The sequence below is a fragment of the Cucurbitaria berberidis genome (assembly GCF_010015615.1).
Source record: "Cucurbitaria berberidis CBS 394.84 unplaced genomic scaffold K460scaffold_3, whole genome shotgun sequence".
Classification (NCBI taxonomy): Eukaryota; Fungi; Ascomycota; class Dothideomycetes; order Pleosporales; family Cucurbitariaceae; genus Cucurbitaria; species Cucurbitaria berberidis.
In genome coordinates, this window is record NW_024468937.1 from 2,661,558 (window position 1) to 2,677,043 (window position 15,486).

General features: G+C 52.3%; 5 protein-coding genes across 5 annotated transcripts; 3 read left to right on the top strand and 2 right to left on the bottom strand.

Annotated features, from left to right (window-relative positions):
• The first annotated feature begins 107 nt into the window (after positions 1-107).
• On the top strand, positions 108-2,334 carry K460DRAFT_385959 (PLC-like phosphodiesterase). Its single transcript, XM_040935562.1, has 2 exons — positions 108-1,019; positions 1,076-2,334. Exons 1-2 carry the CDS (start codon positions 569-571, stop codon positions 1,912-1,914), a joined length of 1,290 nt encoding a protein of 429 aa, XP_040788005.1. The 5' UTR covers positions 108-568; the 3' UTR covers positions 1,915-2,334.
• A 945-nt stretch (positions 2,335-3,279) lies between these two features.
• Positions 3,280-6,090, bottom strand: K460DRAFT_376867 (uncharacterized protein; the record flags this gene model as incomplete). Its single annotated transcript, XM_040934926.1, has 3 exons — positions 3,280-4,093; positions 4,124-4,496; positions 4,530-6,090. 3 exons carry the CDS (start codon positions 6,088-6,090, stop codon positions 3,280-3,282), a joined length of 2,748 nt encoding a protein of 915 aa, XP_040788006.1.
• Positions 6,091-7,359: 1,269 nt separating this feature from the next.
• Positions 7,360-10,270, bottom strand: K460DRAFT_416703 (DNA-binding protein). Its single transcript, XM_040937827.1, has 6 exons — positions 9,454-10,270; positions 8,625-9,407; positions 8,324-8,575; positions 8,051-8,276; positions 7,826-8,004; positions 7,360-7,765 (listed from the first exon to the last, which is right to left on the bottom strand). The coding sequence occupies exons 1-6, from the start codon at positions 9,895-9,897 to the stop codon at positions 7,562-7,564; spliced, it is 2,088 nt and encodes a 695-aa protein (XP_040788007.1). The 5' UTR covers positions 9,898-10,270; the 3' UTR covers positions 7,360-7,561.
• A 609-nt stretch (positions 10,271-10,879) lies between these two features.
• Positions 10,880-11,542, top strand: K460DRAFT_405704 (uncharacterized protein; the record flags this gene model as incomplete). Its single annotated transcript, XM_040936877.1, has 1 exon — positions 10,880-11,542. One exon carries the CDS (start codon positions 10,880-10,882, stop codon positions 11,540-11,542), a length of 663 nt encoding a protein of 220 aa, XP_040788008.1.
• On the top strand, positions 11,249-15,480 carry K460DRAFT_395103 (WD40 repeat-like protein). The gene is made up of 3 exons (XM_040936032.1): positions 11,249-12,070; positions 12,172-14,934; positions 14,985-15,480. Exons 1-3 carry the CDS (start codon positions 11,747-11,749, stop codon positions 15,114-15,116), a joined length of 3,219 nt encoding a protein of 1,072 aa, XP_040788009.1. The 5' UTR covers positions 11,249-11,746; the 3' UTR covers positions 15,117-15,480.
• Positions 15,481-15,486: the final 6 nt, after the last annotated feature.

The following is a 15,486-nucleotide window of genomic DNA, read 5'->3' on the forward strand; positions in this document are numbered from 1 at the left end:
TGGACTGCTCCGCACTAGCGTATTCAACCAAACCCTCTTCCGTGGATAGTTATTTCCAACACTTATTCGCACTCTTAGCGATACTACCTTTTCGCTCTCATCGTCTCCTTTTTCGTTTGGGATTATTCAGAGTGTTTAAATTACTGTTGATCAACGTCGTAACGCTATTGCGTCATAACTTCCTTACCGAGTCCGCTTGCAGCAGTGGCTGCAGGCCTCAGATACATCAACCATTTGAGCCTCATTCATTCGCGTTCTCCGGGACTCGGGATGGAGCATCTAGGCCGCCGCTATCGGCCAAGGATTCCTTTGCTCGATATCAGAATCGTCTCAGAACAATGGGCTTTTGATCGCGTCTTGTTAGCGTCGTCCGCGCAGATCCGGGGCAACGCGTCACCCCAACATGCCGTCATTGTGCCTTCCACTTGTTGTCTTGCCGAAATAGCGCGGGCACGTATTCTCGGTTTTTGTGACCCCAATTCTCCATTGGAATACACAAGCTCAGCATCATTGAGGGCTTGGTAAGACGGCCGCCTTTCATTCATTCAACGTTTCCACTGCGATCCTCATGATTCCTTCCACGACCTTCCTCCTACCTGTGACCCTTTTCGCGCAATGCATAGTAGCACAAGTCTCCTCGTCAATATCAGAACCTCCTATAACTAGCAGTCTCATTATCTCAATTGCCGAATCCTCGAACAATCCCTCCGGATCTCCTCTCACAACGAGCGCCCCTAGATCGCAAAATGCTACCGCTACGTCCTCATCAACGACCGCAGATGTTACGGTCATAGTAGGGCCGTCGGCGTCAACCAACGGGAACGCATCAGCTACCACCTCTGCTCGTGCACGACCCTCGAATACCCGACCTTGCAATGGACACGTTGAATTCTGCGACCGCAAATTCTCGAACATCTCGATGGTCGTGGCTCACAACAGCCCTTTTGTAAGGCCGCGTAATGCCGCTAGCAATCAGGTATACCCAGTTTTGAACCAACTCAATGACGGTATTCGAGGCCGTAAGTCTGAAAGCCCATAAGCTACATTGACCTGCCGATCTGATTATCTGGAACAGTTCAATTCGAGACCCAAAAGCCCAATTCCTCCTCCGCAATACGCCTCTGCCACACTTCCTGCGATCTGCTCGATGTGGGCACCCTCGAATCGTACCTCGCAACAGTTAAGGGGTGGCTCGACTCTAATCCCTACGAAGTCATTGCCATAATCATGGGGAACAATAATGGGCAGACTACACGGATACCTGTAGCCGACTATGTCCAGCCCTTTCAAGATGCTGGAATCATGAAGTATCTCTGGACGCCATCGTTACCCAGTATGAATCTGACCGACTGGCCCAGTCTCTCAGAAATGATTATTAGAAATAAGCGCGTAGTCGTCATGATGGATTATGGCACCGACCAAAGCCAAGTCCCCTGGCTGCTGAGCGAGTTCAACTACCAGTGGGAGACTCCCTTTTCCCCGACAGACCCAGCATTCCCATGCACACAGCAACGCCCGCCAAATCAGGCTGAAGACGTCTCGCGGAACCGCATGTACATGATGAACCACAATCTTAACATTGAGATCAATCTCTCGGGTATCAGTGGGTTCCTCATCCCAGCCTACTCACTTCTAGACAAAGTCAACGCCGTCTCTGGAAACGGCAGCTTGGGACTAGGTGTGCAGAATTGCGAGAAGATGTGGGGTCGCCCACCCAACTGGCTGCTCGTCGATTACTACAACTTTGGTAATATCAATGGATCGGTCTTTCAGGTGGCTGCGACGGCGAACAACGTCTCCTACAATGAGAAGTCGTGTTGTGGAACCCAGTCCATAAGTGCGGCGGTTGCGCTCACGAGCCACAATGTCCCCATGGTCGTGAGCCTACTTTTACTTTCCCTGGCCTGGTTGTAAATTACGGAAAACGAGGGCGCTGCTGGCCAATTCTCTGCGTTTTTGCTTTGCTATGCTCACTTGGGGCTGCCGCACCCCACTATCCGCGTAGCCCTTTTTTTTGGTGGGCGTATAGCGTGTCAGTCTAGCATTGGATCTCGAGTCATTGAAGGCTTGTTTGAGGGCGTTTCTTGTTGTGCATCAGCTCGCGATTGGGATGTAACACGTGTTTGAAGGCATGTATACAAAAGTTTGAGTTTTGAGTATCGAGTATCGCTCGAATTGTGCCGCGCCTACTATTCGTGTCAATCGAGTCATTTAGAGGTTCAGTTCGGGTCGCTTGCTTGCTTGTATATCCCTTTGTCCAGAATATCGAGCGCGTCACCGTTACGGGCGCGGCTATAAAAAAGACTCGAGGCGATCATCGACCGTTATTACAGCGACTACATCAACAATTTCCATTGCGAAGATGACGAAAGACAAGAGTAAAAGTGTCATCTATGTACTGTATGATATAGCCTGCATTAGAACTTATTTGCGGAGGCTTTCGCATATCGCAATCAACTAGGGATAGGGTAATTAGTCCCTGCATTTGCTCCCTCCGAGAGGGAACCACTCAATTAGATCCCTTCGAGGCGATATATTCAAAACGTCTCTGTATAGGCTATGCTTAAATAGGATACCTGGCTATACGGCCATGTCATCTAACCATGGGGCAAGTTTACGCGATAGTATCCGTGCCTAATTAGGCAGGTGCCATGGGTCAACCGAGGTGAATCCCTATGGTCGGATGAACCTCTTCTCATGGTAACATGACATGGGCTCATGGTAGGGTATAATCTTCAAACTATGAGCACGCAAACAATATCATAGTGTAACCGAGAATCAAAAGAAAAGCACAGTGTAAGTGAAAAAACCAAGCCAGCACAGAGCTATGCCATGCGTTGATTACACCGTCATACCACTAGCTACTACAACTACCATTATGAACTCTTTGCAAATCATCATCAGAAAGCTAGCTAGCTACTAGCTATACCCTGCACTCCATTCCCAAAGTACCAGGTACAGACATGATAAGGTAAATACTACCCCGGTACATGAATACTGGTGAGAGAGATAAACCGATGACTGTGCAAAGGACCAGAGTCGAACTAAAAGAAAAGAGACAAGGAGATTCGTTGCTGCGCGCCGTGTGAGAGATGTTTTTACAAAAAATGTATAGGCCGAAACGCAAAAGGTGGCTGAATACCAAGCCGCTATGAGGAAAACAAGAGGAAAGAGAAAAAAAATGACGAAGGAGATTCGTGAGGATATGTGATGAGAGAGAAAAAGCGAAAAAAAAAGATAAGAGGAAAAGAAACGTGAGGTAACAGCGTGGTGCGACCATCAATATGTCCCACCCAAGCTATTCCACGCAGCCAGGACATCATCACTGACGCTGTCCCTATTTTCCATGGCACTCCCATTCATACTAACAAAGCTATCACCACGGCTCAAATGCCTGCTCTTCTTTTCGAGGCCACCGAGTAGACTCGACGTGTGCGAGTAAGTAGATGTACGCGAATTGGTCGAGTGAACACTACTCTGCCTACTTCTCGGTTGACCACTGGTCGACAGCGATACGCCGCTCACCCGCTTTGACGTCTTGCTCGACAGCCTAGGGAGCGGCGGCTCAACAACGCTAGGCGTGCGGGAAGAGGGTTCAGGGACGAAAGTCATGTCTCTCGCGGCGTTTGTAGGTGGAGCCGGGAACGTGACTTCGGCTCCGCTGGAAGCGGTTCGACGGCGCCGGTGTGAACCCATTTCGTGCGAAGCGGATCGTGAAGAGGGCTTGATGTTGCTGGTTGGTGCACCGATGATGCCATGCTCCAGGATACCAACGTCTTCATGGTCGATGCTGGTATCGCTACTAGCCACTTTAACTGCGATGTCTGTTTCGCCCATCCGAAGCCCAGGAGTGATGGGAGAAGGTAGGGGAGACGCATGTTCAGTTGTAGTTGGTGATGTTATGCTCGCAGTAGGAGTGTCTGATGAAGGTAGGTAGAGGTCAAACGGTGAGAACTCGGCTGGAGTAGGAAGGTGATGTGGGATGCTTGCTCGGCTGGCGGGGGAGTTGTGACGGTCAGACCAGGTATCACTCGCGGAGCTATCCCGCAAATGGCTCATTACAGTATCCCGTTCATGGCTAGCTCTGATAGGCCTTCCTCGTGGTGGTAGGAGAAGTGGTGACGGTGTATTTGCCGGCGATCTTCGCGTAGGTTTCGTCTCCACTGCCCTAACAGGACTTCCTTCCATCGACAAGAATGCAGATGTACGATGTTGCCTTTGTACCTCTTTAGTCGGAGTTCTCTGTCGTTTTTCTTCTTCGACAACGGTGGTTTTGGCATGTGGTACTCCGTTCTTGGCCATGGCTGCACGCTTTTTGCGCATCATTTCCAGAAGAGCCTCCTCTTCAGCAGTGACTGCCATCAACTTGTTGGACCTATTGGAGCGAAGCTTGGGCTCGCTTGCCGAGGTACGTGCACTTATTATGCTGTGAGCGGACGGTGAATGAGGCATATTAACGGCCGTTCTGGGGCGAGTGTCTTCATCTTCGAGGATGACTGAAGGCTGCCTGACGTGGCTCGACCGTCTACCGCCACTGTAAGTGCTGTTCCTGGGGTAATGGTACGAATGATACGGTGTTTCCGGAGCGTACATGACTTCGATCGTCGCGGCACTTGTGGATGTGGATCGCGTGCTCATCATCCCAGCCGATGTTCTTCGTTGTGGCCGTACCTCGAATGCTTGGGCCTGTCCGATGATTACTTCACCGGCATCATCAATATCTAAGCTCTTTCGAACTGCCACTTTGCGGCCTTTTGGTTGACAATTATCCTGCTCGTCTTCTGATGACGAGAAGGAGAGAACACTGGAGTCCTGCAGGTTACTCTTTGATAATGCGGACTCCTTCGTCTTATTCGAGACCAGCGAGTTCACCGAAAACTGGCTGGGTGAGGTCAAATGGGTAACATCAACGATGTCTTCATGGGTAAAGGTATCTCTTCTGAAATTGGGTACCATATTCTGCGCCTGTGGGGCTTGTGGTGATGTTACTTTATCTGGATGAAGTCGTCCGAGGGATACGTTGCGAACAGGGACCTTTGGCGGACCGGTTGGACGCACAGCCTTTGGAGCGTGAATGGGTGCTCGTACCTCCTCCGAGTCTTCCTCACTGTCCTCATCTAGCGCATCGAACCAGTGTTGAACGCCCTTCGGTGGCCGCCGGACGTGGACCTTGGCGTTGTCATACTGGTCTCGCTTGAACTTGCGCACTGGACTGCTTGGAGACTCAATCATTGGAGCCAGTGGCTGGGTCGTAGTCTTCCTCAGCTTCACTTGATCCCCTACCTGGGGCGTCGGTTCTCGGGTCATGGGACGGGGGAAGTAGTCTGAAGACATTGACATAGCGGCAGGTGAGTTCACCATCTTGGCAGGCGAAAGCAGTGCGTGTCCATAGCTTTGGCTGTTGCCGCCTCTTGGCTTTGGGAACAGCTTCGAAAGGTCTAACCGCGTAGGCTTACTTTTCCGGTTCTCCCTGCTTTTCGTCTCGTCTAGCATCAAAGGGGACACTGGACTAGCTGCATGCCCGTTGTGACCATAATCCATCAAGACTGGCGGCTGCCCTCTCCGTAACGCTCTGTCCCGCACTGCCGAGTCAGATGTCTGCTGTGATATGGACAGTGGAGAGCTCTTCGCATCATAGTGCGAGCGCATGGTTGAATTTGACGTCTGAGCTTGTAGTCGATGGGCAACAGAGCTGTTGTCGGAGCCCCGCCTCCCATCTCCACTGAAGGTACCCCCCAGAATATTTGAAGACGGTCGTTTCGACATCGCTGGTCGTTTGGGGTAACTGCTGCTATGCTCGGTAGCTGTTGCAGATTTTCTGTCGTCGAACTGGGAACCGAAACTAGCCTCTGATACGGTGACAGACATGTAGTCGGAACTGGCTGGTAAGGATGCTTGATTCGACGTTGGACGATATATGGTGTCAGAGGTTCCGAGCACACGGTGTGCTTTGCTCGTCGACGGCTCTTCGCGGCGCGAGGACCATTCGGGCGTGGGGGGAATCGAGGGTATCGAGCGGGTGTCGTCGTCTGCCACGGTTGTTCGCGACCTGCGAGGCAGTGGAAAGGAGAACTTCTTGTGACGAGCCATATTGAATATGGTCGGGTGTCAGTAGAAGAATTGGTGGCTTGATCCCTAGCCAGGGGCGCGACTCGTCAGAGACAGAAGAAGGCGCACTGAATCGCGGTATATGTGGGCGCTGAAAGTTTAAATATGAACCCACATCTGCGCTCAATTGCGTCGGAAAAGCACGTATTGTGCTGCCACGGTTGCGAGCACGGGCGGGACATGCGAGCAGGGTCTGGTGTTTTGCGAGAGGGACCATATATGGTGGAAGGTCTTCCGATAACCTCAATGGAAGGATGATCCAAGGGTTCAGCCGCGGGTTCCTGCGCTTACGCTTTTGGTGCAGTTCGTGCCGTGTTGCCGTTCCTGCAGATAAGTTGACGCTTAGTACGGTAACTTGCGGCGATGGCTCCAGGTCATTGAACGCTGTGGTCGTAGGCGACGACAAAGTCCAGCAAAGGTGGAGGTTCTGGAAGGCAGGCAGGCAGGCACGGAGTGGAGGTAGTAGCCGCATACCTCCAGCCATACCTCGCGCCTCTTAAGCTTCAGGGGTGCATCGATTGATCTATCCCACAGGTGTGCTGGCAGTCAGTCGATCCATGCAAGCCGGCCAATTGCTGGCATGTGAGCGATTCAGGGGTCTGAAGCCATTCGGCAGAAGAAGAACGGGTCGCGCTTGACACCAAGCGTCGAAGGACGCATGGACGCTTCTGCCGCACCATGACAGACAAGCATGCGCCGAGTATGAATAACACAGGAGCTGTTACTACAGGTAGAAATGGATCCCCGTATATCGTTTTGCTGCTTCAGTAATGGAGAAAGAAAAAAGCAATTTGACACTCCATCATGTTTCTGAATTACAATGCAAGCACACGGTGTTGTGGCTCTTCTCCACCAAGACTCCTATCCTATCGCAAGCGACGTGACACAAGCAGGACGCCTTCGGGACCACGCTTCGTATTCATAATAACCACAGCAGCAGTCTTGCAAGCCACGGCGGGAAACAGCCTCTTCCAATTGCCCGCATGATATCGTGTCCAGGAAGGATTCTCGTAGGGTGGAATGCAACATGCAGGAGATCAGCGTTTGCTTTACCCTTCACGTCTTCCTCATGCTGATCGTGTGCCAAACCAAGTCCAAGCTCTGCAAATCCGGGCCCGCTGATAGTCAAGCTCAATCTACCAGTCAATCGCGAATCTCGTTAATTGACAGTCCGGGTTCTAGGATGTCATCACTCATCAGCATGCTGTGATACACCAACCGCCCAGCTCTACCGCACGTGGCCACGTCAATATCCGCCATAGAAATCATTATTTGATCTGAAGAACAGCTGCATACTATCTGCCGCCCGGCCTTCTAACTTTCATGCAAACACGCACGGAGCTTTACGTCTTTGCTAACGAACGCCACTCCACGAAACACACAGCACCAAGAGATCAGATAGCCTCGCTGCAGTAGACCCGTAGCATCCTTGGAAGTTCGTCGCGCACAACATTTACTCTTGTCGTAGGATAGGTTGGAGTGTTCTGCTCGACTTCGGCGTATTCAGTTCATTCCCATCAATGAACGGTGCGCTACTCGCGTAGGGGAGTGGCCTTTTGGAAGGGGGCAACTCGGCGTCTGCTTCTTCACGAGGTCGCTTGTGTGACTTTGCTGTCATGCTGCCAACCTCACCATCATGGGCCGCGGCTGTCTCCAGCTGTTTATCGGGCTCATTAGCTTCCCTCTTTCGACCAAGTCCAATAAGAAGAGAACTTACGTGATGAGCGATGCCAAAGCTGGGGTCGAAGTACATTTGCTGCATCAATGCTTTGGCGGATTCGGACTGGTTGAGCGCAATAGGTTGCACTCGCTTCTTGGACCCTCCGAGACTCGAAGCAAGCAGTCCAAGAGCACGGAACTTCTTGAGTAGTCTCTCCGTTTCACGGTCTGTACAACCTATGGACGTTAGCTTATACACGTCGTAAGACTCTTCTACCCCTACCAAGACCCCTGCCAAACGACTTTGTGTCGGCGAAGCTGGCGTTGTCTCGCAAAAGCCATAGGGCACGGCGATGCATGGCTTGATCACGTAGTTGTCGCACGTGCTCTTCTTCCCCGTTCAAGAGACACTGGTAGCAAACGTGAGTAACAGGAAGCCGGAGATCATCTTTACCGACGTATCCATAACAATGAAGGTGCTGGTATGATTCGCAAAATTCACATAGCATCTAGGTTTGTTAGCATCGAAATAGCTCGTGAGCATTCGTATGCCTACCATATGCCCCTCTTCGCCCGGGTGCCCGCATTGGCAACGCATGGTAATCTGGTCGAGATGCTCATAGGCTGTTAGAACCTTGGATATTTCCTTCCGAGGTGGAAGCCTAGCGCTTCGTTCCTTGTCTGCTTGGTCGATCTTCGCTTGTGAGATTGTTATCCCACTTGCGGGTTTCCTGCCGAGCGAAACATGCTGATCGGGGAGTACAGGCTGCGTTGCTTGGGTGTTGGAAATATCTACCGGAGCTCGAAGCTAGCAGTCATGTCAATTCAATGGTAAGCAATTGGACAAATTTCTTTACCATGTCTCGAATCTGCTGCTGCTCCTGCCTCTCGATAGTTGAAGACCTCCGATGGTCCCTAACTAGAGACGACGTAGAAGGAGGACCCCGCCCTGAGCCGGATGGTAGCACATGCTCCGGTTTTGATGGTAGGTCTAGGTCGTCTGCTTGCATCGACAACGAAGAGAGATCGACAGCTTTCGAGGCTTTTGGTTTGGAGCGGGATTCCGATACCGCCTGAGCTCGCTCAAGCAAGTCCACCATAACATCGTCTAACCTTCCCATCTTTTCAGTGCACTTCAGCCCGCTTGGGAGGGAATTCTTGATGCTGGGGTTCTTGCTTCTAAGGTGAGATACTCTCAACGATGCCGCATGATATCCGGTGCACATCAGAGCGACATCCGATGTAACCTTCTCCCAGTCATCCGTAGAGGGAAACCGAGTAACATCATATACAGGATGCGGAAAGCCGGGCGCAAAGTAATCCTGGGGTTTGTCGTTTGTATACCCAATCTCCAAAATTATCTTCTTGTCCTCTGGTAATGCTGGCAAAGTCAAGCAGAGGCCGGTCAATTTCCGGACGAAGTCGTTCAAAGACAGCTTCACATGGCTGAGCGTGATTTTGGCACCTCTTCGCTCCTTCAGATCGAAGCTAGAGGGTAAGCGTTGACCGGCAGGGCCGACATGCATGTATTGGACAGTCAACGTCCAGGACTCTAGAATATCTGAAGGTTGCTTCTCGTAGATTGACAAATGCAACGACTTCAAGAACCCGCGTTGCAGAGCGTCAAAGATGCCGGTTTCCTAAATGTACGTTAGACCGCATGTTGACTCAGGCGGAGCTGGTTACCATTAGGCCAAGAAAGCGGTCCACCCTAGCCGAAACCCCTTTCTTGAGGGCTAAGATGGGACCTCCGGTGCCGTCTCCCTTGATGACGCCTTGATTGGCACTGAGATAGTCTTTGTATGTCCACTGGCTGCTGTTGTTGATGTAGTATCTTGTTTCGTAACTGTTGGGAGGGAAGATGCTTCTCTGGAACACGATAGAACTAAGACATCCATGTAGCATGGTTTGCATGATCTGAACGCTCTGTTGGACGTCTACATGCTGAGTGGTCGACGTAGATGTTGTTGTTGTCGTCATCGTCGTCTGGACCTCTGCTGTGACATTGGAATTCTCTGCAGACAGACATGACCTGCCCCGAGTGCGCCCAGGCAGTGGCGCTGACTTGACCTCCGTTGCAGCTGCTCTGGTGCTCTTGCTCTTGCTCTTGCTATTCGCCTTTCCTGCCATGGGCGTTGCTGTGGCCGCGGAGCAGCCGGGTTGAGGCGAGGGTGAGCGAAGACGCAATGGTGAAGCAGCGGCGACGTCAGGGAGAAGGTGAGGGGGGACGAGGTCGAGTGAGAGGAAGAAAGACAGACAAGTCGCTCATCGCGGCTTCCTGACGTGGGTTATGGGTGACGTCGGGGAAACGTTGAAGCAGGGAAGGAGCGAGGAAGGCTGCGCGGCACACATGAAGGTTGGCGATGTGCCCATCTAGGCCTGTTGAGAAAAGAAATGCAGAGGGTATTGACAGGATGAAGTTTCTTTAAGCTTTTGTTGTTTGACGAGTATATGTGAGGGTGCTACCTGCTGATGGCGATCGTCGAGGATCTCTCGATGATCATTCAGCTGGCCCTGCATTGTGTAAACTTTACTGCCTTAATACTGTGCTAAGGTGCTAGGCATAGCACTTAAACTGTGGTTTTGTACTGATTTCTCCTACCGCGTTGACTTTACGTCGAACAAAGAAATGTGAGGGTGTAGAGGGCACTATGCGGAGTGTGGCCGAGTGAGAGCATGATGCTGCATCCTGAGGGCCCGACGCGTCTTTCTTCCGTGCAATGGATGGATTTGAGACGCGTCCCTCGTGCTTGTTCTCGTGTTGAGGTGGCATAGCATAGCTGCCCGATGGCTTGTACTGCGTAACTGTCTTGAATACACCAAGGTATACCTTTACAATACACGGTACGCCGGGCCAAATCGTAGGATGGCCAGCCTTCTTCTCCAAGCCATCACGACCCGTATGCCATGTAGCTATCGGCGAGATGATGCCATGTGGCTTTCCTATAGTGTCGTGTTTGAAGCAATTCCCAACACGTCTAGCGGCGTCTGTGCGATAGTGTGTGCAGGTGTGTCGTGAATTGCCTGAGCTCTGCGCGCCGACCATGGTTCCCTGGTGCAAGACAAAGAATTGGTGCCCATTCGCCACGGCAGCGAAAAACCCAAACATTGCATGGCGTTGATGTGCGAGTCAGCGTGGACAAAGGCCTTGTGCCGAGCGACGCCGTATAGCAAGACAGACGGCAGGCAGACGCTGCAGCTGCACAACGGTAGCTCGAGCATCAGATTCATGCGCGAGGTTGACGTCGACGCGCGCTGCACCCACAACTACATGGATCAAAATGGCCCTGACAAGACGTGGAATCGTGCTACCATGCGTGAATACATGATTTGCATGCCCGAATACAATGCGGCGGCGTTGTCCTGCAATTCTCGGGGCCTCCGTGCCGCAGGAAATAATAATGACATGGCCGCCGACTGGAGGAGCGTGACATCCAAGGGCACCGCACCTTATGAGCTTTACCGAGCCACCCATCCGCCTCCACCCCCCACTAGACTACCTTCCACCCCCGACCCTTCGACACCATCTCTTGTCATAGACACGACTGGTCCCCCTCCAAATACTGCCTTGCTCTTGGGACTCAGTGGTGCCGTGTTGCTGCTCTCGTCCTGTGTTTCGCCTTATCCCCTCAGGTCGTTACCTCCTCCTATCTTGCCGCTGACGTGCGGCGAACTGACCGAGGAACAATCGCCAACGCTCCACCAGCCACCCTCAAGAGACTTTTGCACGTTCTGGTCACGGTTAGAGGAGCGACATGCACGAATAACAGACTGAAATTCCTCCCCTCTGCGTGTTCCTGTTCTGCTGAGCTCGCGCCACGGGCCCGAGGTCCCAGACACCCTCACCACTTCACCTCGACAGCTCCCATTCACGAGGTGATACGACTACGACAAACACGTCGAGACTGATATTCTCGCCGCCCGACGGAATCTCGAAAGAACGCTGCGCCTTCAACTCGACCCAAATCACTTGCACAACATGGCCTCAGCCCCTTCAGGCCGTGGCGCTGACGGCCTGTCCAAGACGGTGCACACGGAGGCCATGGACCCATATGCCACCATGGGACAGTTCTCATTCGCACCAGCAACTAAAACTACAGTCGTTACTACCACGTACACAACCACGACGACGTTCCCGCCCATGTGCATCAACGCCCCCGGAAGCCTCAGCCAACGCGATCCCAAAGAGTACCCACTCGCCCATACACAAGCCCCGGACTCCATACGGAAGTTTTACTTCGAGTCTGGAGGTGAACTGGCTTGCTTCGAAGAGGCAAATGCCGCGTCGGACCATGCACACGAGGTATGTTTATTGCGGGTTCAGGGATAGGCCTGTTACCAGAGCCGTTCCTGTTACCGTGGCTCCTGTCCCATTACGTTAGACTGACATTCTTCGTTCTACAGCACAAGACTCTCCGCGAGACGCTAAGATCCTCCAACGGGACACTGCAGAAGGTCGAGTCCTTTGACGGGCCCCCGGTATTCGCAACACCCAGCCGCATGACGAGACCAAACATTAAGACACAACATCCGGCGCTACGCTCAGTGTCCGGCCGTCGTAAACGAGACAACGCGGACGAGTTCCAATCCGTTCCATTACTTCAAGAGGCTGCCGAAAGGGCTCATCTGCACCGAAGCAAGAAGCCACGAACAGATGCTGGGAAGGGTAGCAGTGCTGCACATACGGGCTCACATTTCACACCCGAGGACTTGGAAGACCGAGTTCCAGCCACACCCGATACAGAGATTGGTGGATTAGGCTCGTCCAAGTTGCCACAGCCTAGGGCAGGGCCCTTGCACAGGGCCAATCCCAAAGACCGCCTTCCGCAATACGCGGAACGGTGGAAGCTCCAGGAGCCATTTGCCGGGCCTTCGAGTACTGAGGATAGCTCGTTCGGGAGCCAGGAGCACTCGTCTGGACACTCATTCTCAACAAGCGTCCTCGACGGTCCTGGCGTAGCTGCTACACCCCCCATCGCAGAGTCCGATATGGAACCGGTTGGACCCTTCGCCGATGATTCATCCTTTGCACCCGCACGACTGACGCCTTTGGACACTGGTTCCGCGCAAGATGCCAGTTTACCAAGCCCCAGCTTGTCACCGATTACCGCTGCCGCAAATTTAGCGCAACAGAGTACTGGTGGAACTTCGTATTCAGGCTTAGGAGGCGACTACGATCCAAGTGATGTCTCAGGACTCGACCTCTCACAAGGCGACTCGAGTAACCTACCGATGGCAGACTTTGCCCTTTTCCCTCCTGGGTCAAGACACCTCGAAATGCCGGACGCGAGCGAACTGGTCAGTCCCAACCCGCAACTACTAACCCCGACCGTTATGGGCATACCCAGTATGCTAAATACCTTCGATGCTCTTCCGGAGCAAATGAAGTCCTACGTCATGTACCAGCTGCTTCGGAGGTGCAAAAAGCCCACTCTGCACTTTGTTGCCGATGTGGTCAACCCAGCCTTGAAGCGGGACTTCATCGTCTCGCTACCCACCGAATTGAGTCTGGAAATTATTGGATTTCTGGATGTCAAGAGTATGTGCAGCGCCGCACAGGTGTCGAAATACTGGCGCAAGCTTGTTGACACGCATGAAACTGCCTGGAAAGAATTACTTGACAAAGATGGTTACAAGCTGCCTCATGGTGAACTGGAGCGCGCTGTGCAGGAGGGATGGGGGTGGCAATATCCTCATTCGTCCGATAGCTACGAGCGCGACCTCAGGGCGCAATCTGTGGCTTCTAGATCAGATAATGAAGCCTACATTGGCCTGTCTGCTTCTAGCTTGCCTAGCAGCGTCCATGATCATGAAGGCGCAGTAACTCGATCATCATCTATACGCCAAAAGCGGAAAGCGATCAGCAAACATATTGGTACTAAGAAGCAGCGCAAGAAGGTCTCATCGTCAGGGCGGACACACCTTGCCCTTTACTCGCGGCCTGTTGAGTCGCTGGAAGGGCCGCATGGGTTCGCCAGACGAGCACAAGCAGTCATTTCTGATCCGAACGTGGGCTTACCTGGTCTGGGTACTATGCACCTCTTCAAGTCGCTGTACCAGCGACACCATCTCATTCGCAAGAGCTGGATGGTAGAAGATACGAAGCCTAAGCACATTGCGTTCCGCGCGCATCAGCGCCATGTTGTAACTTGTCTCCAGTTCGATACCGATAAGATTTTGACTGGTAGTGACGACACAAACATCAATGTCTATGACACCAAGACTGGAGCCTTGCGGAGCCACCTCGTAGGTCACGAGGGTGGTGTTTGGGCTCTTCAGTATGAGGGTAATACCTTGGTATCCGGCTCTACCGATCGCTCGGTACGCGTATGGGACATTGAGAAGGGCAAGTGCACGCAAGTTTTTCAAGGCCATACTTCTACTGTTCGCTGTCTCGTTATCCTCAAACCCACACAAATTGGCGAGGCTCTAGATGGCCAGCCAATAATGATGCCCAAGGAGGAGCTGATCATCACTGGCTCGCGAGATTCTACCCTTCGTGTGTGGAAGCTCCCTAAGCCAGGCGATCGCAGCATAATGCAGACCGGAGCACCATCTAACGATCACGATAATCCCTACTTCATACGCGCACTGACTGGCCACCATCACTCAGTGCGCGCCATCGCTGCTCATGGCGATACACTTGTCAGCGGTAGCTATGACTGCACTGTTCGAGTGTGGAAGATTTCTACTGGAGAGGTTCTACAGCGCCTCCAAGGACACTCCCAGAAAGTCTATAGCGTTGTCCTAGATCATGCTCGCAACCGCTGCATCAGTGGCTCTATGGACAACATGGTCAAAGTCTGGTCCTTGGACACGGGTGCCTGCATATTCACGCTTGAAGGCCATACTTCACTTGTAGGTCTTTTGGATCTGAGCCATGGACGATTGGTTTCAGCAGCCGCAGATTCAACTCTTCGCATCTGGGATCCAGAGAACGGGCAGTGCAAGAGCAGACTCTGTGCACATACGGGTGCCATCACCTGCTTCCAACATGATGGCCAGAAGGTGATCTCGGGCTCAGACCGCACGCTCAAGATGTGGAACGTTAGGACGGGCGAGTTCGTCAAGGACCTGTTGACAGACTTGAGCGGGGTGTGGCAGGTCAAATTCAACGAGCGCCGATGCGTCGCAGCCGTCCAGCGGAATAGCATGACATACATTGAAGTAAGCAAGCTGGCTCCTCCATTGAGATGCGTTATCTAACATGACTATAGGTCTTGGACTTTGGAGCTTCCCGCGACGGTGTTCCCGCTGATCAACGAGGCCGCCGAATTGTCGTCAACTCAAAGGGCCACGAAATCGAAGACCTCACCGAAGGCGACACAGTTGACGCCGACCAAGCTTAACTTCTTCTACCACGACCGACTCCTTTCAACTGCATATAACTGAACATGTTCAAAAGCGATACCCTCTACGCGTTTTCTGGCGACGACTTCACGACAAGACAGATTCTTTATTATTTTGAGTGGCAACACTCACTGTTATTGCATCAGCACCTACTTCTGTGTGCTTGTATTTCCGTACTTTTAGTGTGGAAAAGGCGTTATGTTAGGATGGGAGGGTTCTATTGCATAGCTATGGCGTTTTCGTTACTGAAGGCTGCATTGATAAGGCGTCTACCGATAACTATTAGCATAGGGGTTTGAGCTTTGTGCTGTGCACAGGGTACAAAGCAAAGCAATACCAGCATATTGGTTTTACCAACTCCCTTGACTG

What these genes read in the sequence shown, in the direction of transcription:
- K460DRAFT_385959 (XM_040935562.1), top strand. Translation starts at nt 569, where the DNA reads ATGATTCCTTCCACGACCTTCCTCCTACCTGTGACCCTTTTCGCGCAA. An exon ending in CAATGACGGTATTCGAGGCC is followed by an intron (nt 1,020 to 1,075) that starts GTAAGTCTGAAA and finishes TATCTGGAACAG; the next exon opens with TTCAATTCGAGACCCAAAAG.
- K460DRAFT_416703 (XM_040937827.1), bottom strand. Translation starts at nt 9,897, where the DNA reads ATGGCAGGAAAGGCGAATAGCAAGAGCAAGAGCAAGAGCACCAGAGCA. An exon ending in ACCGCTTTCTTGGCCTAATG is followed by an intron (nt 9,408 to 9,453) that starts GTAACCAGCTCC and finishes ACGTACATTTAG; the next exon opens with GAAACCGGCATCTTTGACGC. An exon ending in GTCGTTTGGCAGGGGTCTTG is followed by an intron (nt 8,005 to 8,050) that starts GTAGGGGTAGAA and finishes TAACGTCCATAG; the next exon opens with GTTGTACAGACCGTGAAACG.
- K460DRAFT_395103 (XM_040936032.1), top strand. Translation starts at nt 11,747, where the DNA reads ATGGCCTCAGCCCCTTCAGGCCGTGGCGCTGACGGCCTGTCCAAGACG. An exon ending in CGTCGGACCATGCACACGAG is followed by an intron (nt 12,071 to 12,171) that starts GTATGTTTATTG and finishes TTCGTTCTACAG; the next exon opens with CACAAGACTCTCCGCGAGAC. An exon ending in ATAGCATGACATACATTGAA is followed by an intron (nt 14,935 to 14,984) that starts GTAAGCAAGCTG and finishes ACATGACTATAG; the next exon opens with GTCTTGGACTTTGGAGCTTC.